The sequence below is a fragment of the Paroedura picta genome, chromosome 17, assembly GCF_049243985.1.
Source record: "Paroedura picta isolate Pp20150507F chromosome 17, Ppicta_v3.0, whole genome shotgun sequence".
NCBI lineage: Eukaryota > Metazoa > Chordata > Lepidosauria > Squamata > Gekkonidae > Paroedura > Paroedura picta.
Genome location: NC_135385.1, coordinates 17227358 through 17252111, shown reverse-complemented (window position 1 = coordinate 17252111; position 24754 = coordinate 17227358). Strand labels below are relative to the sequence as shown.

Sequence of the window (24754 nt, the reverse complement as noted above, 5' to 3'; positions counted from 1 at the left end):
GCTCAACCACAAGCTGTTAGCCCACCACCTCAATGGGGCAGGGACTGGGGGGGGGCGAGACCCTTTTCCCCTAAACTCTTTCCTAATTTGCGAGACCAGCCCACCCATATTTCGCAACTTTCCATGCCTGCTCCTGATTGTTATCATCAGCTAGCATAAAGGAAAGAAAGGTCCTTCTGTTTCAACCTGGATAAGAACCCAAAATAGTAGATGTTTGTCCACAGATGATTTCTTAAGTTTATCCCCTAATCTTTCCCTGAGCATCGAGTCAAAGGCAGCTCTAAGATCCACAAAGACCACAGTCAACATGCCATCCTTTGAGTCGGCATATTTATCTACAATAAAGAGTTCGGCAGGGGTCATCTCCACTGCTCTCATCCCAAATAACTTTGTTCTCTACCCATGATAATCTCTGATAAAGCAGGGGAGCATATAACTTGCCCACCACTGGCAGCAGACTTACTGGATACATGGATCTGCCAGATCTCTTTTTCTGTAATGGGGACTACTATTGCGTATTGCCAAGAGGTAGGCATGATACCTGTCTTGTTAATCCAGGGGTAGTCAAACTGCGGCCCTCCAGATGTCCATGGACAGAATGCTGGCAGGGGCTCCTGGGAATTGTAGTCCATGGACATCTGGAGGGCCGCAGTTTGACTACCCCTGTGTTAATCTGAACAAAAATAGGTGATAAAGTCTTGGCTCACCACTTAGCATTTACTATAAATAACTCTGGAGGTACCAGATCAGGTTCTTGGGCTTCACCACATTTCACTGAGAGAGTAAAGATTTAAGTAGAGGCCATTTCTATTTCTGAGAAGAGCATTGATTGAAATGTACCACTGTCGGCAGATGATGTGGCAAATAAGCCCATAAAATATTCCTCCCAACATCTGGCAGAAATGTGACAACTGGAATTCAACTCACTCAACAGATGTCTCACCTGAAATTGGAGACGCTTGTTTAGCAAACCTTTCGTCTCAGGGGCAGGATAACCTTGTCCATTGCAATTAGATTTTGTAAAAAAATTCCTCTCTGTTCCATGAATACTTTAATCTTCTCAAATACTTATTGGCTGGGTTCCTGAAATTAAAAGCACTTGGGATGCTAGGACAGCTAAAACCTCTTATATTGAACTAGCTTCAAAGCCCGTTCCTAAGATCGGGCCTAAAAGGGTCCCCTCCCCTGGGCCCTGGCCAGGCAGCTTAAGGTGGCTTTGGGCTGTAGCCCACAGCCAGATCAAGTGGGGGCTGGCCAGCTTGTTAGCAGGGCCGGGACAGAGCTTCTTAGCAGGCCCTTGTTAGCAGGCCCTCCACCACGATCCTTTGCCCAGGGCCTTCTCTTACCTGCTGCTGGCTCCAGACATTGAGGCACACCGGAGAGCAACGGGGCTAGAGTTCAGGGATGGAGGGCAGGAGCTGCAGGGGCAGGGCCAATCAGGGTGCAGCCAAGACTGTGCCCCAGAACAAAGTGGGTGGGTGCAAAAAGTGAAAACAAAGGGTTGGTTAGCTAAGCCAGTATACGAAGGACAACCACTTCCTAACCTACAAACAAGCTTCAGACTACAAACAAATATGGGATAAAGCCACACGCACACCTCCGACATCATCCCACTGCAGCCTGGTAAACCTGATAAAAAAAACTACCATTAGAAATAAGAACTAAAATCAGATAAAAGAGAGCTTCACACGGCTGCAACACGGCCCACCCCTTGTTCAGGGAATTTCCCGTCCCTCCTTTGTATCGATTCCCTCTGCGGAATCTGCCTTGAGTCCAAGTGGAAAAGGTTTTCTATAAGTACCGTGAATAAATAAAAATAAATCTAAGAACAAACAGGTTGGGTAGGTAATTGAGTTTTGGAGACTTTAAGGTGAGGCATTTTCGATTACTGTGTTCCTTTTCTTGACTTTGACCCGGCTCGCTTTATCAAAGCTTCTTTTTAAAGCTCACGAAATTAAAAAAAATAACACAAGCAATAGCCACGTTTGGAAAAATAATCAGCAGAGAGTCTTATGAAGCCACGTAAGGACTCAGTTGAGACTGGAAAATGAACACAGCACTGGCCAAGTATTCGTGGGGAGCTTGCCCCATACGTGGTGTGCCCCCACAGCAAAAAGATCCTGTCTTGTTCACATTATAATGATGGTACAAGGGCTAGGGCCTTAAGCCAGCATTGGACAGGTTTCTATGGGAACAGGAGGTTCTTCATATACCTGGCCTCAGAGCATTAAAGATCAGAGGTGGCACTTTGAATGGATCCAGCAGTGATTTGGAAGTCTGTTTTAAAGGAACGGGGAAACTAGACTGACAGCTCATGGTGGATTTTCAGTCAACGTTGCCGAGGAAACAGCACAAACTTTCATAGGCCAGAGCACTTAGAATCATAGAACCGCAGAGCTGGGTCGTAGAGGCCATCTAGTCCAACCTCCTGCTCATGTTTAGCTTATAGACCACAAGTACCCCCAAGATCTTGTATCTCCCATCCAGCATGCATGGTTCCCATTTTTGTGACCCAGATGGAGATCTCTGCACTAATCCTTATTGGATTACATCTTGTTCCCCTTTGCCCACTTTTCCAGTATGTTCAGATCGTGCTGAACTCCATATCTTCTGCGGTGTTGGCTACTCCTCCCCGTTTGGTGTCATTTGCAAATTTAATGAGAATCAGATACGTGAAGTGTCATACCCGTGTGGCAGGAAGGCATAGCAAACAGAAGTTGGAGGTTGGATGCACACTTTTCTTGGGTGCTTTAGGATGCTTAGGGCTGATCCTGCGTTGAGCAGGGGGTTGGACTAGATGGCCTGTATGGCCCCTTCCAACTCTATGATTCTATGATTCTATGATCCTGCGTTGAGCAGGGGGTTGGACTAGATGGCCTGTGTGGCCCCTTCCAACTCTATGATTCTATGATCCTGCGTTGAGCAGGGGGTTGGACTAGATGGCCTGCATGGCCCCTTCCAACTCTATGATTCTATGATTCTATGATCCTGCGTTGAGCAGGGGGTTGGACTAGATGGCCTGTGTGGCCCCTTCCAATTCTATGATTCTGTGGTTCTGTATTCCAATCCAGTCGGAGGGTGCTGTTGGCATGTCCGATGGATTTGAACAAGGTACATAAAGTGTAAAGTGCTCTGCCCTGTTCCCTCCGTTTGATTGACATTGCCGAGGTCAGATCTGCATCTGAATTCGGTCTCGTCAACTTTTCTTGGGAAGTCGTCTTCTGAATCTCCTACCGAAGTATTGCAACCGCTAGGTCCGTGATTTGAACTTTCAGGGAAATTGAAATGCGTGCTGCATCAGCTGACTTCCCTAATCTCTGATCTGACTAATAGAATCCTAGAGTTGGGAGGCGCCAAATCAGCCTAAAGCAGGGGTAGTCAAACTGCCCCTGGCCTAAAGCATCCATGACTCTCTGATCCCAGGCTAAGCCAGTTGGCTCAGGAAGACAAGGGGAGGCCCCTTGGACAACAGCCCACCTTGTGGTTGTTTGTTTCTTCTGCCCTAAATGTTAAGGGCTCTCCAGTTCTTCTCCCCGTCCCCGGGAACCGAAACGGATTGCACTGTTTTGCAAAGCGATGTGTCTGATGTTAGTGTCTGGATTTCGACCAATGTGAACCGAGGGCAGAGTCCAGCTGCGAGTTAGCTTCTGTTCCTCCGTGGGAGGTGGAAAAGGAACAGCAAGTCTGCGATAGTCCTTGAAGAGATGGAATTGAAACTGTCTCGCGTCCGGCTAGTAGTTCTGTTTTTTCCTCCAAGAAAAAGTTTTGCAAGAAGGGAAGTTGGATACCACCAGTTTTGTTCTATTATTTGCTTATCCTACTAGGGTTTCTCAACCAGGGTTTCCTGAAACCTTGGGGTTTTCTTCAAGGCCTTGGAAGGGTTTCCTGAATGGGTATAAGAGCCTCTTGTGGCGCAGAGTGGTAAGGCAGCAGACATGCAGTCTGAAAGCTCTGCCCATGAGGCTGGGAGTTCGATCCCAGCAGCCGGCTCAAGGTTGACTCAGCCTTCCATCCTTCCGAGGTGGGTAAAATGAGTACCTAGCTTGCTGGGGGGTAAACGGTCATGACTGGGGAAGGCACTGGCAAACCACCCCGCATTGAGTCTGCCATGAAAACGCTGGAGGGCGTCACCCCAAGGGTCAGACATGACTCGGTGCTTGCACAGGGGATACCTTTACCTTTACAAGGCCTTCTCAAACAGGGTTTCTTGAAACCTTGGGGCTTCCTGAATGGGTGGGAGTTAATATATCTTCACGGGCTCCAGTCATGGGCCAGGAGGGGGTGGAAAGGGGAGGGGTCCTGGGTAGGCATGGACCCAGCTGTTCTTCCCAGACATATTCTGTGCAATTGGTCCACTTTTGAGGTTTCTCAAATCCTGAAGAATGTTTTGGGGATATCTCAACAGTAAAAGAAAAGCTGTTTACACTTTCCTGAGTCAAAAGTCTCAATCGTGGTGCACTCACCGCTACTCCCTGTTGCACTTTGCGGGCTTTTGACTATCCTCCATGGATGTTAGCCTGTCCTCATCTCAGTTTGAAGGCCAAGTTGAGCTTGGCCTGGCTGATCAAGGGCTCAGTTGAGCTTGGACTGGCTGATCGACGGCTCAGTTGAGCTTGGACTGGCTGATCAAGGGCTCAGTTGAGCTTGGATTGGCTGATCGACGGCTCAGTTGAGCTTGGACTGGCTGATCAAGGGCTCAGTTGAGCTTGGACTGGCTGATCAAGGGCTCAGTTGAGCTTGGACTGGCTGATCAAGGGCTCAGTTGAGCTTGGATTGGCTGATCAAGGGCTCAGTTGAGCTTGGACTGGCTGATCAAGGGCTCAGTTGAGCTTGGATTGGCTGATCAAGGGCTCAGTTGAGCTTGGACTGGCTGATCGACGGCTCAGTTGAGCTTGGACTGGCTGATCGACGGCTCAGTTGAGCTTGGACTGGCTGATCAAGGGCTCAGTTGAGCTTGGCCTGGCTGATCAAGGGCTCAGTTGAGCTTGGACTGGCTGATCAAGGGCTCAGTTGAGCTTGGCCTGGCTGATCAAGGGCTCAGTTGAGCTTGGACTGGCTGATCAAGGGCTCGAGCCGAAACCCAGCCCCAGCCTTTCTCCCCGGAGCCATTCCAGCTCTCCGGATTCAGCTAGGCGATGCGTTGCGCTCTTGTCAGGACCGTTCCGCTTCTGAACCGCGACGTTGGGTATCACCGCAGGCCTATTATGTGCCTGCTACTTGAAAGGAGAGACGAGCCTATTCATTAATAAATGAAACCGTTCCTCGTCATTCAGCCCGTAACCAGCGAGACAACATGTCTGACCTTGTGTAACGGACAAGTTCAAAGATCTTGTGTGGAGGGTTTGCAAATGACTCCAACTCCGGCAGGTGTTACGACAAAGGCGGAGGGGAGGGGAGGGGAGGGGAGGGGAGGGGACAGGCTGCTTTGAACGCTCGCTCAGAGATCCTGACGGGAATACAGAAATCCGGAAAGAGCCTGCAGCAGCGTTTGCTTTTCCAAGGTTGCTGGCAGCTTTTTACTTGGGACTTCGGTGTCGAGCATTATTTTAATTTGGAAGTCGGCGTAGCGATTTATAGGCATTTGGATCGGTTGACTCGCTCAGGACAGTGTGTGACGCTCAAGTCTAGATCCTGGGGGTTCCCAATCTTTTGGGGGCTTTGGAGATTTGGGGGGGAGAGGGGGCGGGCACCAAATGGCCTGCCACGTGGCATTGTGGCCAACTGCTCCTGAGTTGTTGTTGTTATTTTATTTCGATATCGCTCTCCCGACATGGCTCAGGGCTTTGTACAAAGTGGGTTGGAATTAGCAGTAAATTAAAAACCAACGCAATGCATTGACATTAGCAGTATAAACCTAACCAAAAATGTAAGGGGAAAATCAGCAGCATGAAGCACTAGCAGCCTCCAGATCAGGGGTAGTCAAACTGCGGCCCTCCAGATGTCCATGGACTACAATTCCCAGGAGCCCCTGCCAGCAAATGCTGGCAGGGGCTTCTGGGAATTGTAGTCCATGGACATCTGGAGGGCCGCAGTTTGACTACCCCTGCTCCAGATATTCACTGCCCATAAGTCTCGCGGCTCGATGTCACTCAGTGGGGGTGTTCTGGAGGAGACGGTCACAGATGTTATTAAGCCACAACCAAAAGCCTGGTGGAAGAGCTCCAACCAGCAGGCCCTGCCGAACTCTGCCAGCTCTGGCAGGGCCTGGATCTCCTCCAGGAGCTCATTCCACCACATACGGGTCAGGACCCAAAACGTCCAGGGCCTTGTTGAGGCCAAACATACTTCCTTTGGGCCAGGGACAAGCAACCAGTTGGAATTTGCAGAGAGGAGTGCTCTTTGGGGGTCACAGGCAGAAAAATGTAAGAAGATGTCATGGAATGTTCTCTACTAGTCCCCTCTTTCCTCACTCTTCCCTCTTTCTCACGACAGTAAGAAAAAAATGACAGATGCATGAATCCCCCCCTTTTTTTTTCATAGAATCATAAAGTTGGAAGGGCCTCCTGGGTCATCTAGTCCAACCCCCTGCACTATGCAGGACACTCACATCCCAATTGCTCATCCACTGTCACCTGCCACCCCCTTGAACCTTCACAAAATCAGCCTCTCCGTCAGAGGGCTATCCAGCCTCTGCTTAAAAATCTCCAAAGATGGAGAACCCACCACCTCCCGAGGAAGCCTGTTCCGCTGAGGAACCGCTCTGACTGTCAGGAACTTCTTCCGGATGTTTAGACAGAATTTCTTTTGACTTAAATTCATCCCCTTGGCTCTGATCTGTCCCTCTGGAGCAAGAGAGAACAACTCTGTTCCATCCTCTACATGGCACCCTTTTAAATACTTGAAGATAGTATGCTGTTGTGATCTGCTTCGCTCATTTTCGGGAGGTTGGTTGGTTGGTTTGATGCCTCTAACACAAAAGCAGACCCCCATTCGATTGGTTTTCATTAGAATGAGGGGAGGAGGAAGAAGCCACAGGCTCATCCTTGAGTAGAGAGAATGTATATATAAGTGGCTTTGATTTCAAAGTTCAGTGAAATGCTAACAAAATCCGGTAATGTCCTGTTCACTGATCTAGATCCCAGGTCCAGACCCAACCCCTTGAAGAGCTGCCTAGGAGGGGTGCGGCGCTGGTAGACTTTGGAAACGTGGGAGACTTAACATGTCCTTTTCTAAGGCGGTTGTGGTTTCAAGAGACATTGTGGTTTTTAAAAGGAGAGGCTTCTCTTTTAGCTGCTCCATATATATTTTGGCCGCGGTCCAGGACTGAATGCGGAAAGTCCAAGAAGGAGTCATGATCTATTTCCACGCCTGCAAGTTCTGCAAACCGTTTTCGACAAGAGGCCGGAGTGCCGTGTTAGGAAGAGACACGGGCTTCTTTCAGCGAACGAGACGTTTATTTGTTTACTCTGCAACTCACTTCCCTTTCAGTTAGAGCTCGGCCGAACAACCTCAGACTGCCACGCTGTTTTTGACTTCATTTACATGGCTTCCCCATCATTTATCTCCATTTCAGACCGAACTGTCAGCTCCTCCAGCCCTAAACACAACGTTGAAAAGACACTTGAAAAGACCACACTGAAATGGCTGGCCCTGACAGAACAACTGAGAGAATGTGGAAATAAACAAGCCATTGAATCTTTCCTCTTCTCTTGGACTCCACGCTGTCAAGATGCTGGGAGATCTGGACCAGTTTCCAAGCTTCAAACTCTACAGGATGGGACGGGTTAGAGCCCCCACCCCAAATGTGACCCTGATCTGCATGGGACCCTCAAAGAAGTAAAATCCCCATTTAGAAGGCTGACAAAAGAGAGGATTTGTCCACGCAGTAATGGGTTTAAACTACAAGTACAACGATATAGGCTTGATATGAGGGGGGGGGGAATTCACAGTCAGAGTAGTTCAGCAGTGGAATAGGCTGCCTAAGGAGGTGGTGAGCTCCCCCTCACTGGCAGTCTTCAAGCAGAGGTTGGATACACACTTTTCTTGGATGCTTTAGGATGCTCTGGGCTGATCCTGCGTTGAGCAGGGGGTTGGACTAGATGGCCTGTATATGGCCCCTTCCAACTCTATGATTCTATGATCCTGCATTGAGCAGGGGGTTGGACTAGATGGCCTGTATGGCCCCTTCCAACTCTATGATTCTATGATTCTATGATCCTGCATTGAGCAGGGGGTTCGACTAGATGGCCTGCGTGGCCCCTTCCAACTCTATGATTCTACGATTCTAAGTTGAGCCATAAACTCAATGTTAGGGGTTGCTAAAGTAGTTTTTAAGAAACAACCATGATATTTACTTTTGGGTCAGAAAAATGAGAAGCATGCATACTGGACGGGAGATATACTGTGTGCTTGAACGAGATCTTGGGGTACTTGTGGACTGTAAGCTGAAGATGAGCAGACAGAGCGATGGTGTGGTGAAGAAGGCAAACACAGTCTTGGGTTGTATCGCATCCAAGTGCAATTTCCTACTGTCCCCATGCCGTCTTCACTCTGTCTTTGAATTTGCTTAGGTTCTTCCTCTACCCTCAAGTGCTGCTCCCATCTCCTCTGCAAGAGCTTAGAATCTCTTCTTGAGCTCCAGGAGCTCCCAGTGTCGTCTCACTCGAAGCCTTCGGGCTCCTGTTGCAGCAGCAAAGGGAGGCTTTGTAGGGAAGTCAATACCCCCATCCCCCTTTGGACTGTTCTCCTCCTCCTCCTCCGTATGCAGGTTTGCTCTGCTCCTAGCCATGAAACCCTCTCCTTGCTTGATTGCATGCAGCGTTGTAATCCTCTCCTCCGGGCCCTTAATTTTCTTCAAACGAGTGGGCGTTGCCGTCTCTCATCAACCCCTCCTTTTTGAAAATGTTTCTTTTAGCTCGTGCACGTGCAGCAGTGGAATAGGCTGCCTAAGGAGGTGCAGCCACACAATCGCACAGCGACGTAATTAAAAATGTCAGCCACAATGACGTAGCGTTGAGACCCTCTGCTTGAAGCACCGTTTTGTGGTCTGGTTTTTTTAATTCCTTTCCCGCACAAGCCCAGACTTATCTTGTCGTCCCCCCCTACACACACACACACACACATTCCCTAGATTCCCTTAGCACTCAAATCACACAAACAAGGGGGGGTGTCTCACGTCGATGTGTGTGCTTGTGACGACAAAGCTCATTGCTCACCGTTACACAACAATAGGGTGTCATGAAATAAACTTCACAAGATTGAGCATTAGCCTAACAAAATTCCAAATCAGGGCTCAGCTGTGCACCGACTTCTGTGAAACACCCATTTCACAGTACTATTTACTTAGGAAATAGGAAAACTGCAGCTTTGGTCATGTCTCTTAAACGTCATGGAGTTTTGGTGGCAGGGAGTGTGGTGAGAAAATAAAGTGCCCAGTTGTGCCATCAATCTTGAAAGGGCTTTTAGATGCTGGAGGGGGAGACAGGGGCAGGAGGCCTAGTTTGTGACAGCCTTACAACCCCGAACGACTGCCAGCGTAGGTTCCTTCTTAAATGAAAATTTCTCCGTGTCATATCAAAGGTCAAGCAGAAAACAGAACTATGTAGGATAACATTCTGGAAGGTTCTCCAAAGGTGGGCACTGTTGTTATTGCAAATTTGCGTTGTAACGCAATCATGTTACAAGAGCAATCATGTTGAAATTAAATATACCTATATATGGAGGGGAGAGGGGGATAAGAGGAGGAGTTCATACATAGCTATGATGACATCATGGGAGGTGGGAATGGAGGAGAAACAGGTTCCCCATTGGATAACCGTGAATTGCCTTTTGTGTTGGGGGGGGCTGTGGTTTTTGATGATTGGCAGATTGCAGGGCAGACAGGGATCAGATTTGGATCTACTCCCCCCCCCCCCGCTCCTCCCCTCTCCCCCCTTCCTCCCAGAACTCCACCAGAGCGCTCTGGACCTGTTGTGGTATTGCACTGTTCCATCGTTATATTATTTTATTATATTGTTATACTGTTACATTATTCTGTTATATGGTTACAACCACTGTTATTAATTGCTGTATGTTTTTAACGAAGACTGTTTCATGTATCGTTGACTAGTTTTAATGTAAACCGCCCTGAGCCTTTGGGGAGGGCGGTATATAAATCTAAATAAATAAATAAATAAAGAGCCATACAATAGCACCGTTAAGACCAACAAAGATTTATTCAAGGTGTCAGCTTTCGAGTGCATGCACTCGAAAGCTCACACCTTGAATAAATCTGTGTTGGTCTTAAAGTTGCTATTGGACTCTGGTTTTGTTAAGCTGCCTTAGACCAACATGGCGACCCACTTGAATCTATCCATAAGAGCCAGATTTCGGCGTCAAACCTTTGTTATTCCCCAGGACTTTAAGAATGCTGAAACGGAATTTTGCTGGAGTGCGGAAAAGGTCAAAGCTGGACAATGCATCTTGGCAAGGAATGTTTTGACGGACTCTGACACTCCTGGTGTCAGCCTTGACTTAATCCAAAAGTGGTCTTAACTGAATGGGTGGAGTACAATACGCCGGGATAAGAGTATTTTGAAGATATTGCCTATGATATGTACAGGGGATAAGATCAGGAATTCTGAGTTTAGGCTGTAGCAATGTAATAAGGTTCCCTGTTACTAGAAAGGAGACTAATCCGCATTCCTTTGAAGCTAAGATCAGCTTTTGGCAGCCCAAGTAATTTTTACCCAGACAGATGAGGTCAGAGGATATCCCCCAAATCTGACCATCGCAGTGTCGTGCTGTCTTTTCTGAACACCTGCGGTTCGCTGGTTTCCTGAATACAGGAAGTAGGAATTCTCAAATCTGTGAATGAACTAGAAGCCACAGCTTGATTTGGTTTAACCAGAGCAATTGTTTGGCTAAAGGCAGTTGTGACTTGCTGGTGAACAGCTGACGTGCTGACAGAGAGATGTCCTGTTTTGTAAAGCGGCAGGTGAGCTCTGGCATAAAAATCGAACGGCACAATTAAAAGACGTCATCAGATGTGTAAATCCTAAAGATTTGACACCAGTTGTACAAAACGCAACATGCAGTTATAGACCTACAACACAAGAACCTGCACACTGGAATCTGGGCCTGTGTTTGTGAGCCCCAGGCCATACACATCAGATTTGCTAGACTAGCCAGGGATTCTGGGTTTTTGGGGGCAGGGCATAATCTGGGCATGGAATTGGGGTCACTGTGAGTGGACAGGTAGTTTTGAAGTTCCTGCATTCTTCAGGGGGTTGGACTAGATCAGGGGTAGTCAACCTGCGGTCCTCCAGATGTCCATGGACTGCAATTCCCGTGAGCCCCTGCCAGCATTTGCTGGCAGGGGCTCGTGGGAATTGTAGTCCATGGACATCTGGAGGACCACGACTACCTCTGGACTAGATGACCCTGGAGGTCCCTTCCAACTCGAGGATTCTATGTATGGATTTCTGATGGACCAAGTGAGGCTCTGGTCAAAATGAGATAAGATAGTTGATGGCCAGGCTGATTTCCTTTTCTCTGGCCTTCTTGCTTGGACCTTTAGCTGCGAGGACAAAGTAGAGGGTGCCCTTTCCCTCTCTTCTGTAGTTGCTATGCCAATTAAGGTGTCTTGAGTCTCTTCTATAGTCAGGGGAGTTAGAGCAAATCTTTCGGGTGGGCAGGAATCTTAGGCCCCCTGAATTTGCTGCTCCTTCTTTGGCTGATGTTCTGAATCATGCCTGTCTTCCCTTACCGTGATGTTCTTTCTGGGAGCAAGGTCCCTATTTCCCTGGCCAGGGACTAGAATTGACAATGTTTTCCTAGTCGTTGACTGTAGCTCCAATCGTAATTCACCTAGGGAGGCACGCACACATACACGCACCCTGACATGTGTACTGCCAAGGGTTAAGGTGCACCCTGGAACATCCTGGAACCATAGAATCATAGAGTTGGAAGGGGTCCTACAGGCCATCTAGTCCAACCCCCTGCTCAATGCAGGATCAGCCCTAAGCATCCTAAAGCATCCAAGAAAAGTGTGTATCCAACCTTTGCTTGAAGACTGCCAGTGAGGGGGAGCTCACCACCTCCTTAGGCAGCCTATTCCACTGCTGAACTACTCTGACTGAGAAAAACTTTTTCCTGATATCTAGCCTATATCGTTGTACTTGGTTTAAACCCATTACTGCGTGTCCTCTCCTCTGCAGCCAGCAGAAACAGCCTCCTGCCCTCCTCCAAGTGACAACCTTTCAAATACTTAAAGAGGGCTATCATGTCCCCTCTCAACCTCCTTTTCTCCAGGCTGAACATTCCCAAGTCCCTCAACCTATCTTCATAGGGCTTGGTCCCTTGGCCCCAGATCATCCTCGTCGCTCTCCTCTGTACCCTTTCGATTTTATCTACGTCCTTCTTGCTTCCCCAGATGTTCAGCTCTTCTGGCTGAGGCAGCTGCTGCAGGACCTCTCCTTGCCCCCCCCCCACAACAAGTTTTGTTGCTGAGCTCTCCCAAGATGCCAAGTTATTGCTTCTTGGAAACAAAGCAGCGGAAACAGAGTGAGGGCAAAAGAGATCCTCCCACGGAATTGCTTCAGTCTTCTTGACGTGTGCACTCTTCAAACGTGTTTCCCCCACTGCAATAATCTCGGGGGATGCCCCGTACTCCGAACTGCTTCTTGGAAAACAAAAAAATTGGCTTTTCTGTCTGCAGGAAGGCGGAGGCTTCTTCCGTTGTTTGTTTGGATGAAAGGATCTTCTCGTAGCAGTGGCGTGAGCAGCAGTGAGCTTCTGCACCCTGGGCTGTTTCTTTTGGCTTGAGAGCGGCGATAACGTCCTCCTTGACAGCCACACAAGCGGCTCCTTGCAGCACACTCCGGGTTGCACATGAGGCAGGAAGTCCAGCAGCTGGTGCCAAGGCTACTTCAGCCTCTTTGCTGGGGAGCAGGAAGGCTTCCAGATGCAGAGAGAAGAGAGTGGTTGGTGCTCTTGTCCGTCCCCTTCTTCTGCTTTCTGAAAAAGGGCCTTCTTTCAGGGAAGGAGGCCCTGTTGCCGGATTGGCAGGCAGGAGGGCTGGACTCGGAGCAGCGCTTGGGGCTGGGTACCGAATCCGGGGCGGAGGTTAAAGGGAGAAATTCTCACGTTGCATACAGAAGTGAGCTGTTCCTCTGGCACTGTTTCCCAGCTGTCAGTTGTATGGGAGGGACAGAGAGAGAGACAGAGAGGAGAGGGATTGAGGGAGGGGGGGAAGGAAGGAAGGAAGGAAGGAAGGAAGGAAGGAAGGAAGGAAGGAAGGAAAAGACTGAAAGAGGGGAAGGAAGGAAGGAAGGAAGGAAGGAAGGAAGGAAGGAAGGAAGGAAGGAAGGAAGGAAGGAAGGAAGGAAGGAAGGAAGGAAGGAAGGAAAAGACTGAAAGAGGGGAAGGAAGGAAGGAAGGAAGGAAGGAAGGAAGGAAGGAAGAAAGGAAGGAAGGAAGGAAGGAAGGAAGGAAAAGACTGAAAGAGGGGAAGGAAGGAAGGAAGGAAGGAAGGAAGGAAGGAAGGAAGGAAGGAAGGAAGGAAGGAAGGAAGGAAAAGACTGAAAGAGGGGAAGGAAGGAAGAAAGGAAGGAAGGAGAAAAGGGAGAGGGGAGGGAGGAGAGGAGAGGAGACAGACAGGAAGGGGCTCATGGGAATTGTAGTCCATGAACATCTGGAGGACCGCAGGTTGACTACCCCTGGCTTAAAGGAAGCACTGGGAGGCCATGTGTATGGGGTGGCATGGCTAATGGAGACCGTGTAGGACTTGGAGCCAGACCTGTGAATTCCCCTCTAAAGAGTTGTAGCCTTTGCTCAGCCTGTGTGGGCCGCGTTGCCATAGTAATCCTGCTCAGTACGAGAGGGACCGCAGGTTCAGGCATTTGGTGTCTGGATTTCAGGATGGGCACCGCAAGTGGAAGGTGGAGCAGACAGGGAAGAATTTTCGCATTCCTAAATCTCCTATCGGTGTGGAAGGGCTGGAAAACTATTTTGCGAACACCGTCTGAGATGCTTGCACTGAACAGTCTCCAAGGGAATAACCTTGGGAAAAACACCTGTTGCGTAATTATTTTTATAGCGTTGCCATTTCTGAAAACTTGGGAGCAGATGCGTTTTTCACAAACGGCTGGCCTTTTACCTGTTGGTGCCTAATTTCCATCTGTTTCCTCAGTGGCCGAGTGCCATTTGATGTCCAAGGAGCTGGACATAAAAGTGGCAGATTGATTTGGGTTTTTTTCCGCCTACTGTATTCTGCGACCTTTTTGTTAACAGTAAGGAGATTTGCTTTGCTGAGCCCTTCTTTCTTTTCTTGATGACGCCGTTTGTATGTTCCTTTTCCTGAAGCTCACAGAAAGAGGCTGAAACACAAAGGGGAAATAAACAAAAGAAGGGAATCCCAAGCTGTCCCTTTATCGACCAGGTTGTCGAACACGGGCCCCTGGCTGTGAGCCATGGGTTAGAATCATGGAATTATAGAATCATAGAGTTGGAAGGGGCCATAGAGGCCATCTAGTCCAACCCCCTGCTCAACGCAGGATCAGCCCAAAGCATCCTAAAGCATCCAAGAAAAGTGTGCATCCAACCTTGAAGACTGCCAGTTAGGGGGAGCTCACCACCTCCTTAGGCAGCCTATTCAGGTTGAGAGCCAAGCCCCTAGTTTCATGCTCAAGAGCAGGCATCCCTGATCATTCCTAGGCTAAGGACCTGCTAGATGAGGAGAAAGCCCAGATGCAAATAAGCTCATGCTGGCAAACTAGTGGGATATTTCCCACTCTACCTGCCAAGGATACCTCTGGCCCTCCCCAAATTGCAGAGTACCAGCAAGGAGAGGAAGAGAAGCTACTACTATCCAGGAAGATCTTCCTCGTGCCTTCCCCCACACCCAGCTACACCCAGGTATTGCAGATTTTTGGACTGCACAGCACTCTTGTATATGTTACCTGAGAGACCTATACCCCTCAAAAAGCCTTACGCTCTGCCACCGCTGCAGATCCCTGGCCCCAGAGAAGCACGTTGGACCTCAACAAGAGCCAGAGCCTTCTTGGTCCTGCCCCCACCTGGTGGAACGAGCTCCCTGAAGAGATCGGGGCCCTGCCCAAACTTCAACTTCTGCAGGGCCTGCAAAAAGGGAGCTCCTCCACCAGGCATTTGCTTGAGGCCGGCCAGTTGCAATGTTCTATGTCAGGGGTAGTCAACCTGTGGTCCTCCAGATGTCCGTGGACTACAATTCCCATGAGCCCCTGCCAGCATTCGCTGGCAGGGGCTCATGGGAATTGTAGTCCATGGACATCTGGAGGACCACAGGTTGACTACCCCTGTTCTATGTCATTATCCCACGGTGTTATATGTAAACCGCCCGGAGCCGTATGGAAAGGCGGTATACAAATCTAAAATAAAATAATAATAAAAATAAATACTTCAGATTTCTCGGTGCAGTTGATGAAATGTGCAGCCGGGATTATTGCTGTGATTTCGCCATGCGTCAGCCCTCCGTGCGCGTTTTCCAGTGTGAAATAGACTTTTCCGCCTCTCCCGTCTTCTTCCATTTGAATCAGCAGTTCTGCGGCTCAGCGTCGAGTTGGGCGGGCGCCAAGCCTCACCAGGGCATTGAAGGTTTCTGGCAGGAAACCCATACGTAGCTTCCACCTATTTTCAGCGCGGCCTCCCAGAATCCAGTTATCTCACAGCATGTTCCGCTAACACTTTTCAAAATGCGATTCCCTGCCAAGGTTGTAATGCCGGAGCCCTGGGGAGGAAGGCCACACATTCATCAAGAAGCACCAGCATGTTTTGGCTCCTTCCCTTCTTGTTGTCTTCCCCTTTATCGCTCTAAACTAGGAGTGAGCGGTTCGCTGCGGTTCGGCCGCTCATCGTGCCCGAGGCGGCCGAACCGTGCCGAACCGCTCACTCCTAGTCTAAACTCTGCTTGAAGTGGGAAGGAGAGGCCCTTTTCCCCTCTGTTAAAGAGACTGAAAGGGCTGGCTCTCTATGGGCTTCAGCGCCAGGATCAGCTGGGAAGTGGATGGCAGGTCAGCGTGATGAGCTCATGCACTGTTGCCTCCTTGGCACATCCCAATATACCCTCTTTTTTGCCACAAGCCACGGTTTGCCATTGAGTTCAAGCGGAGGCTTGTGCTGCATATTGGAACTGAAAGCCAAGCTCAAGCTGTGGTTTCCGTTTCCTGTTTGGAGAGCAAGAACAAGCCTCGGTTTGCTGCTTGGCCCGACGTGACAAACCGTGGCTTGCTCCCAGCAGAGCAAGGATCCATCCAGGCCAATGAAGCTACCATCTATTGAGTCCAATCCCTGGCCTGTGAAAGTCAGGGCTGCCTTTTGAGACAGGGTCAGACAGATGGAGACCTGCCACATCTAAACCGGCTTTCAGTGGGTTATTTGTACTGGCTATTCAACTTGCTGGAGAAGAAGACTCTTGCGAGTCCCTTGGACTGCAAGGCGAACAAACCTGTCAGTCCTAGAGGACATCAGCCCTGCCTGCTCCTTAGAAGGCCAGATCCTGAAGATGAAACTCAGATACTTTGGCCACCTCATGAGAAGGAAGGACTCCCTGGAGAAGAGCCTAATGCTGGGAGCGATCGAGGGCAAAAGAAGAAAGGGACGACAGAGAATTTGGTGGCTGGATGGAGTCCCTGAAGCAGTCGGTGCAAACTTAAATGGACTCCGGGGAATGGGAGAGGACAGGAAGTCCTGGAGGATCATTGTCCATGGGGTCGCGATGGGTCGGACACGACTTCGCACCTAACAACAACAACAACAATTCAACTTACAGGGAAATGTCAAGGTGGGCCATTAGTGGCTATGTACAAGCACAGCCAAAATCGGACAACTTTGCCAGAGGACATGTGGCCCAGATTATCAGCCCGTCCTCACCCATAATCTCCAGTAAGGCTGTCTGACTGGAGGAAGAAACACTTTTTTGTGGCGGCACAAGAACTACTCAGCTTGGTTTCTTTCCCTTTCCGGTGTGCTCCTGGTCCGATTGCCTCCGAGTGGATGATTGCAGGCAGAGAAGGCACCAGGAGGAGCAGATGTGGCTGAAGCCGGCAAGTGTGCTGACAGGTCAGTGGGACAATCTCAGAGGTCTGAGGGGTGCATCTGGCTGTCCTAAGACTCCTTTTACAACAAGAGCCCCTCAGATTCCATTTGCATAAATTGGTGTATGTGCTAATGTATGCAGGCTGCATCCTCTTAACTCTCACCAGTGTAGAATTCTGTTTCTTCCCTTCTGCATGCAAAAAGGAAGCTGCAGGGGATTCCGGTGCATTGAAGCTCCTGCAGCCTGATTCTAGGCCTCCTCAAGTGGAAACCGCGTCTGTGCTTATTTATTATTGACGGGTTTACTCACTTGCAGAGTCCCCGGTTTATTTATTCAAGGCCCAGCTGGTTCCAATCCAAGCTGGCTTCCTCCACAAGTGCTTTCACTGGCCGTAGGTAAAGCCTCACGTCCACCAGCTAAGTTGTGGGGAGGATCTCAAGCTGGTTTTCATCAGAAGACCACCTCTGAAGAACTTCGGAAAGCAACAGAGAAATGCTCATCGTGCGCGGCTGTTACCGGTTCAAGCTGCGAAATCGATACGAATTGCCGAATTTGTTTTTTGCGGGGGGGAAACACACTGAAACGGAAACTGCTGGCTCATAGAAATCAGATTTGACACCAGGGGTAGTCAAACTGCGGCCCTCCAGATGTCCGTGGGCCACAATCCCCATGAGCCCCTGCCGGCTGGCAGGGGCTCGTGGGAATTGTGGTCCACGGACATCTGGAGGGCCGCAGTTTGACTACCCCTGTTGGATTTCGGGTTGCCTCCAAAATGCTATGGTGTATTGCAGGCGTCTCCTTCTTGGCACCAGGTTCAGGATCAAATTAATGGTTAATAGTTCCTGACAAGTTTATGATAATAATATAACAGCAATCCCTGGTACAGCGAGGAATCTAATTACTTCTCCTTTGACAGGTGAATTTGCTGCCAGGAGCCAAGTGCAGAATGATTATTCCTGCGTTCTGAAGCCACTTTAATGCACCCAGCGGGGTCCCCCCCCTCCCTCTGCTGCCTTCTTTGGCTGTCAGGTGAATAAAGACACTTTCAGCTGGAGAGTTTCATGATTTTGCTGATCTACAAACAACGCTGAGTTCCTTTTCAATAAAAATTGCCCAAGGCGCTATGCACAAAATGTACAATGCAACGCAAAGCCACCCGTGAAATTGATACAGCCTAAATAGCAACTTACAGGAGCAGCAGCTTCTAAAAGGGAACCGTGACATGCCGGCGTACAATTAAACCCTCCAAGAAATAGGAGGCAAGCGGTGAGAAAATAAAATAAAATCAGGATTCCACAAAATCGGAACTGCCCCTGAAAAGGCACTTGCTGAGCTAATTTCACAATTAAGGGGAGCAGAGCGCCGTCGAACGACCTGGTGAGATTTGTATGTGCTCAGCCAAGTAAGTTTTGGGGCCCTTGAATGACAAGATGCTGTTCTTTGGATTTACTTTGCTTGTCTCTCTCACTGTGGCTCCGATCTGCCATCCCACCAGATGGTGTGAAGGAACCTTAAGTAGCATTCACAACAACAACAATACTCTGGTTTCTCTTCGGATCGCGTAACTAGCATACAAATCGGAATCCAGGGGCACCTTTAAAACGAACAAAGATTTATTCAAGGCGTGAGCTTTCGGGTGCAAGCGCTCTTTGTCAGGCTAGCATTCAAGACTGTCTTTTTCTGGGTTCCGTCAGCAAAGATTAGTGCACAAGCGTGCAGGTGATACCAAAAATAAAAGTATTTTTTTCCAGAGTTGTGACACAAAGCATGCCTCTTTCAAGTTCTCTCCCCCCAAAAAAATCAGGAATGAGATTAATGTTTAAAGGTATCTAAAGACTTGTGATCCCATAAGGGGTAGCGTTCAAAAAGCACTATTCATCTATGCACCTTTAAAACACGGAGAAAGGGGATTGGCTGCCTTGATTGACAGGTGGGAGAGAGTCGCACATAAAGCACGTTGCTCCCTTCCGTCATTTCCAGCAACAGTTTTGGGGGGTGAGAATCATGAAAAGGCAGCAGATGAGAGCGAGGTGAGGAATGGCCAGCAGGCGCGATAATATTTATCGCTATGCCATTCAGCTGGCGTAACGCTATTTTTACCAACGTGCGGAAATGCCCTGGGTATAAAAGAATGGCGTGGCCTGAAAGAAAGAAATGCATGCAGACCTCAAGCGGTGGAGGCAGGCAGAATGTAAATGCTTTTTGCAGAAATAGGCTTCTTTGTCCTTCCCTCCCAGTCGTGGAGAATTGTACAAGGACAGAGGCTGCCAGGCCCCGGAGCCAGAGGTTCCCCATTTATCCGCAGAGTGTGCATGAAATGACTTTGCCCCTGCCCTGCCAATTTGCTTTTCCCCGACCGGGATACAGTTCAGTCTTCACGCTTATTAATGCCGCGCTAAGCTTGTGCCAAGACGAGCGCCAGCCGGCTTTTAAAGTCTCTGCGGTTCTTTTTTCGGAGAAGGACATAAATATTTCCAGCTGGCAAAAGCAACGGTGGTTGGGGGGAAAAAACCTAAATAATTAAGATGGAGATTCAGTGTATAGCTCTGTGCCTCTATGCCAGGGGTAGTCAAACTGCGGCCCTCCAGATGTCCATGGACCACAATTCCCAGAAGCCCCTGCCAGCGAATGCTGGCAGGGGCTTCTGGGAATTGTAGTCCATGGACATCTGGAGGGCCGCAGTTTGACTACCCCTGCTCTATGCTGACCAGGAGCAATGCCGGCGGCTTTTCCAGATCTCGGTTGTGGCTCTGCCTCTCTTGCCAGCTTCTTCTGTTGATGATATGATGGGGGCGGGAACAACTTGGAACGCCGGCTTTCTGTCTTGCAGACCCAGGTGGGCGGCCGGGTTGGCTTGGCTTAAAGCAGCAGAGCAAAATTGCAGCCCAACGGCACCTTGAAGACCAACTGAGTTGTATTTCAAGGTGTGAGCTAGGGTTATAATAAAACCAGAGCCCAGCGGCACCTTTGAGACCAACCAAGATTTATTCAGGGTGTGAGCTTTCGAGGGCAAGCACTCTTGGTCAGACTTGCACTCGAAAGCTCACGCCTTGAATAAATCTTTGTCGGTCTTAAAGGTGCGACTGGGCTCTGATTTTATGGTGCTACTTCAGACCAACGCGGCTACTCATTGGAATCTGAGCTTAGGGTTCTGTGGTTCGGCGTCCGAACCGGACATGCCGGCTGGAACGGCTGCTTCGGACGCCGAAACACACAACCCTAGTGTGAGCTTTTGTGTGCACGCACGCTTCCTCAGTTTAAACAGGAGCATGGAGATCCAGGAGAGCTGTCTGGGGAGGCAGAAATCAAAAGGCCGACTTTTGCATGGGAGGGGGAGTCCTGAGTCCTAGGAGAGTGAAAGGAAGGCTTGGTTTTGCTGCCAGGTTTTAGGGAAAACTGGCTGGGGAACGAGGGCAGGCTGATGTTACGTTTTTCAGGGCTCCTCAGCAAAGGCCGGATTGGATCCCGACTGGAATAGTATCGTCCTGATGTGGAATAAACTGGCTGGATACACACAAAGGCTGGATACACACTTTTCTTGGATGCTTTAGGATGCTTAGGGCTGATCCTGCGTTGAGCAGGGGGTTGGACTAGATGGCCTGTATGGCCCCTTCCAACTCTATGATTCTATGATTCTATGGTTCTATGACTAGATGGCCTGTATGACCCCTTCCAACTCTATGATTCTATGGTTCTATGACTAGATGGCCTGTATGGCCCCTTCCAACTCTATGATTCTTTGATTCTATGGTTCTATGACTAGATGGCCTGTATGACCCCTTCCAACTCTATGATTCTATGGTTCTATGACTAGATGGCCTGTATGGCCCATTCCAACTCTATGATTCTATGACTAGATGGCCTGTATGGCCCCTTCCAACTCTATGATTCTATGATTCTATAAAGATGCTGAGGTGTGTTTCCGTTGCATTCAGGCCAGGCAACAAGAAGCCCTGAAGCCAATTTTGGCCATCGTGGGGCAAAGGTGGGCCACGTGGGGGGGGGCAGGTAGGGAAGGGGCTTCACACCTCCCAACTGGTCAGTCCTGGGGTAAGGGGCCAATCAGCAGCCGCGGACTGGCAAGCGGAAGGCCCAATCGGGAGGCGCTCCTCTTGTCAGTCTGGGGCCAGGGGCCAATCAGTGGCCCCCGCATCCCGGGCAGCGCCCACCCCCTCGCCCCTTAGCGGAGCGGTTACAGATTAAACGTGGTGAAATCTTTGCTCCCAAGTATAATAATCTGTAATTTCTGGCTTCTGTGCCTTTAAAAGAAGGTCTGCTGGATTCCGTTTCCACTTGTTTAGTTCAAGCAACAGGGGGGTTCGTTGAAAATTAAATATTTATGGAACATTCCGTATCACTGGAGCCAATGTTTGCAGTAAACAGAACAGTTTTCCTTTTTTAAAAAAAAATCCAATATACACTTTGGAGTGTTTGTAGTATCACACCAGCTGGGAGACAGGTTACTATTCGGCGTTGCTTGCTGGTTAGTGAGCTCGCCTGTCACAGTTTTTGAGAGAGATTCGCTCCAACTCCTAGGGCCCTTTGGTGGCTTTGGGGCATCCAAAGATGTGTTTTTTGTATCTAGAAGTCTTCTTGGCGCTTGATGGGCCACATGTGGTTTCGTTTCTCTCTTGAAGAAACTGAGGGAATGCTCAAACCAAGAACTGCAACTTCTTAAAAAGTTCTGCCTATGGCAGAAAGACTGAAAGACGTCTCTTATAGCAGGGCTAGTCAGCCTGTGTGGCCTCCAGATGTTCATGGACTACAATCCCCATGAGCCCCTGCCAGCAAACGCTGGCAGGGGCTCATGGGGATTGTAGTCCATGAACATCTGGAGTCCCACAAGTTGACTAGCCCTGTCTTATAGGATGTTTCTAGGTCTGTTCTCACTCAGGTGACCTCTCAGATCCAGAGAGGTCTTTTTAAGCAGAGGGTAGTTCTGCAGTTGGCAAAGTGGAGAATGCTCCTTTGAGTTTAAGCAAACTGGCTGGGTTGAGACTAAATTAAAGGTGTGTTTGATTTGCATTCAGTCGAGCTGTTTCTGCTTGGTCAGAACATGTGGCAGAGGTCATTTTGGACCATGGATCACACTACCGGTCTATCAGGAGATGGTTTGCATCTCATGAAAGTGTGGGGGGGGGGGAATGTCTTTGCAAAGAGTCTTACGAACCTGGTGAGGAGGTCTTTAAACCAAGTCCAACGGGGGAGCGAGATGCACATTCAAAGCCTAGTTTGACGACGATAACTGCAGATGGGAACGCTGCAGATTTAAAAGGAATGGCACATATGCAGGGAACTGTTAACTTACAGGAAAGTTCAAAAACTAAAAGCCTGGGGTACTCATATGATGGATCACTGGCAGTCTTCAAGCAAAGGTTGGATACACACTTTTCTTGGATGCTTTAGGATGCTTAGGGCTGATCCTGCGTTGAGCAGGGGGTTGGACTAGATGGCCTCTATGGCCCCTTCCAACTCTGTGATTCTATGATTACGATGTCTCTACACTAGTGTAGTATGGGAAAGAAGCGGAATGAACTAAAAGCCCAAACAAAGGAAAGGGGAACAGGATCTAATAGGCAGCAAATCTTCTCCAGAGGGTCTGCCAAACCTTTGTAAGGACAGAGGGCAAAAACCTTCTCATGGCATCTGACTAGTGTGAAAACAGACCCCTCTCCCTTTTTGAGGACAGGAGCAGAGAATATGCATCTCAAGGGGTGGGGAAGGGGAACTGGCTTAGCCCTCTTTTCATGGGTGGGCCTCATAGAGTTCCTGCTGACCACCCTCACCTAATTTCGGGATCATTCCGGAGCACCAGCTAGAGACAACCCTGACTAGTTGATAGAAATGTCTATCTCAGCCCTTAAACTCTAACTCAGGGGTAGTCAAACTGCGGCCCTCCAGATGTCCATGGACTACAATTCCCAGGAGCCCCTGCCAGCAAATGCTGGCAGGGGCTCTTGGGAATTGTAGTCCATGGACATCTGGAGGGCCGCAGTTTGACTACGCCTGCTCTAACTCATTAGCACCCGGGTCAGATTCACACAGAGCTGGAAGAGATGGCAAAGGGCCATCCAGTCCAGCTCCCCACTCCCACCTTCTTGGGGACTTAAAAAATCACACGCTCCTGACAGGTGCTCATCCAGGCTCCTCCTAAAGGCTTCTGTGATTCAATGATTCTCACCTGGGAGGTGCCACCTGAATGCAGTTGCCATAGTTACTTCTGGCATTAAGGTGCGCCTGTTTTTGTAATATTTTGCAATGTGGAGGATTTTGCCAGAGAGAGAGAGAGAGAAAGACCACTCTGTGTCCACGACGGTTTCCAGCCGAAAATCCAGGATTCGCATGGCACTTAAAAAAAATAAAATTATAAGCAGTTCTGAATTTTTTTTTCCCCAGGTCCTTTCCCATCCCTGTTCTGCTGGCTTCTAGCTAGACATTATTAAACAAAGAGGAAAGTTTTTACTGCCTCTGGTGCAAAGTCCCTTCCAATCAAGGGATGTTTGGACCTTGGATCAGGGCCTTTTCAGGTGTGTCCTGATAGAATCACCTGCCCTCTGTCCTTTGTATATGCAATAAAAACCTTCCCCCCCCCAAACTTGTTTTTGAAGTATAGATGATAAGGAGTCTCAGTGTATTGTTGAAGACATGAAAGGACAGAAGCCTTCCCGGGTCATCTCCGGCTTTCGGTATTCTTTTCGAAAGAGGCTGCCCAGTATCTGCTGTCAAAGGAAGAGGGGTGGGGTGGGGGGCTTGTGTGCAAACCATGGCCTGTCTCCTGTGCCCTCCATCACATGGCTTTGCTAGCTGCAGACTCTGCTTTGAAATGTCCAGTTTTTAAAGTGTGGTGTTGGAATATCTCCTTCCTGTTATTGAAAAATTACCAGGGAAGTATTGTACCGTAGACCAGGGGTAGTCAACCTGTGGTCCTCCAGATGTTCATGGACTACAGTTCCCACGAGCTCCATGGCAAATGCTGGCAGGGGCTCATGGGAATTGTAGTAGCACAGACCCCACCCTTCCTCCGAACAGTCACTGCTTTAAGAAGTGAGTTGTCACCACCATGGCTTGTGGTTCCAGCCCTTCCTCTTAGGGAGAATATTGGATCTGGGTAATCAGCTAAATGTAGCATTTACAGTGCCTTTGGCCAGCGGGTAGAGATGGTGGAATTACAGATGGATTCCTCTGCATGCCCTTTCTGACTTCTGGAACGTCTGCAGCTGCGTCCTTTAAAAAGATAAAGCCGAAATAGGAAACAGGCACGCACAAGCTCATATATTTTTTGCAGCAAGACAGCAAAGGTCACCACCTCACTCTTTGGAGGAATGCAGCCAGGCTGGAAGGAATTCCCGTGAAAACTTCAATTGTGAGGGTTTGGGTTTTGCTCTCCCGGAGCACCAGAGCTGACCCTTTGCCCCCTGCGCCTTCTCTCCACGACTGCGCAGAATATAGTTCTCCCAGAAACAAATATACAACTTTTTGTTGTTCTGGAATATTTGGTTCCGTCTCCATAAGTGGTCATCCCAATGCCTAGGCAGGAAGGAAAGCTGGAATGGGGTTGAGTTCGGACTTTCTTGCAGGTTAAGTGAAGGAAGAGCAGACCGTTGGGCCTGGGAGTGGCTGAACATAGAATCAGAGCTGGAAGGGACCTCCAGAATGCAGGAAGTCCACAACTACCTGCCCACCCACAGTGACCCCAATTCCACACCTAGATGATGCCCCCCCCTCCAAAAACTGCTGGATCAAACAGAAGATCTATCTAGA

The 24754-nt window shown here is 49.1% G+C and overlaps 1 protein-coding gene across 1 annotated transcript in view; it reads left to right on the top strand.

The window, feature by feature from the left end:
• LOC143827167 (uncharacterized) overlaps positions 1-19538 on the top strand; it is a 60605-nt gene extending 41067 nt beyond the window's left edge. The window contains exon 2 of the mRNA XM_077316530.1: positions 17910-19538. Within this exon, the coding sequence (XP_077172645.1) occupies positions 17910-17960 (51 nt within the window). The 3' untranslated portion in view covers positions 17961-19538. The remainder of the gene's footprint in view (positions 1-17909) is intronic.
• The last annotated feature ends 5216 nt before the right edge of the window (positions 19539-24754 follow it).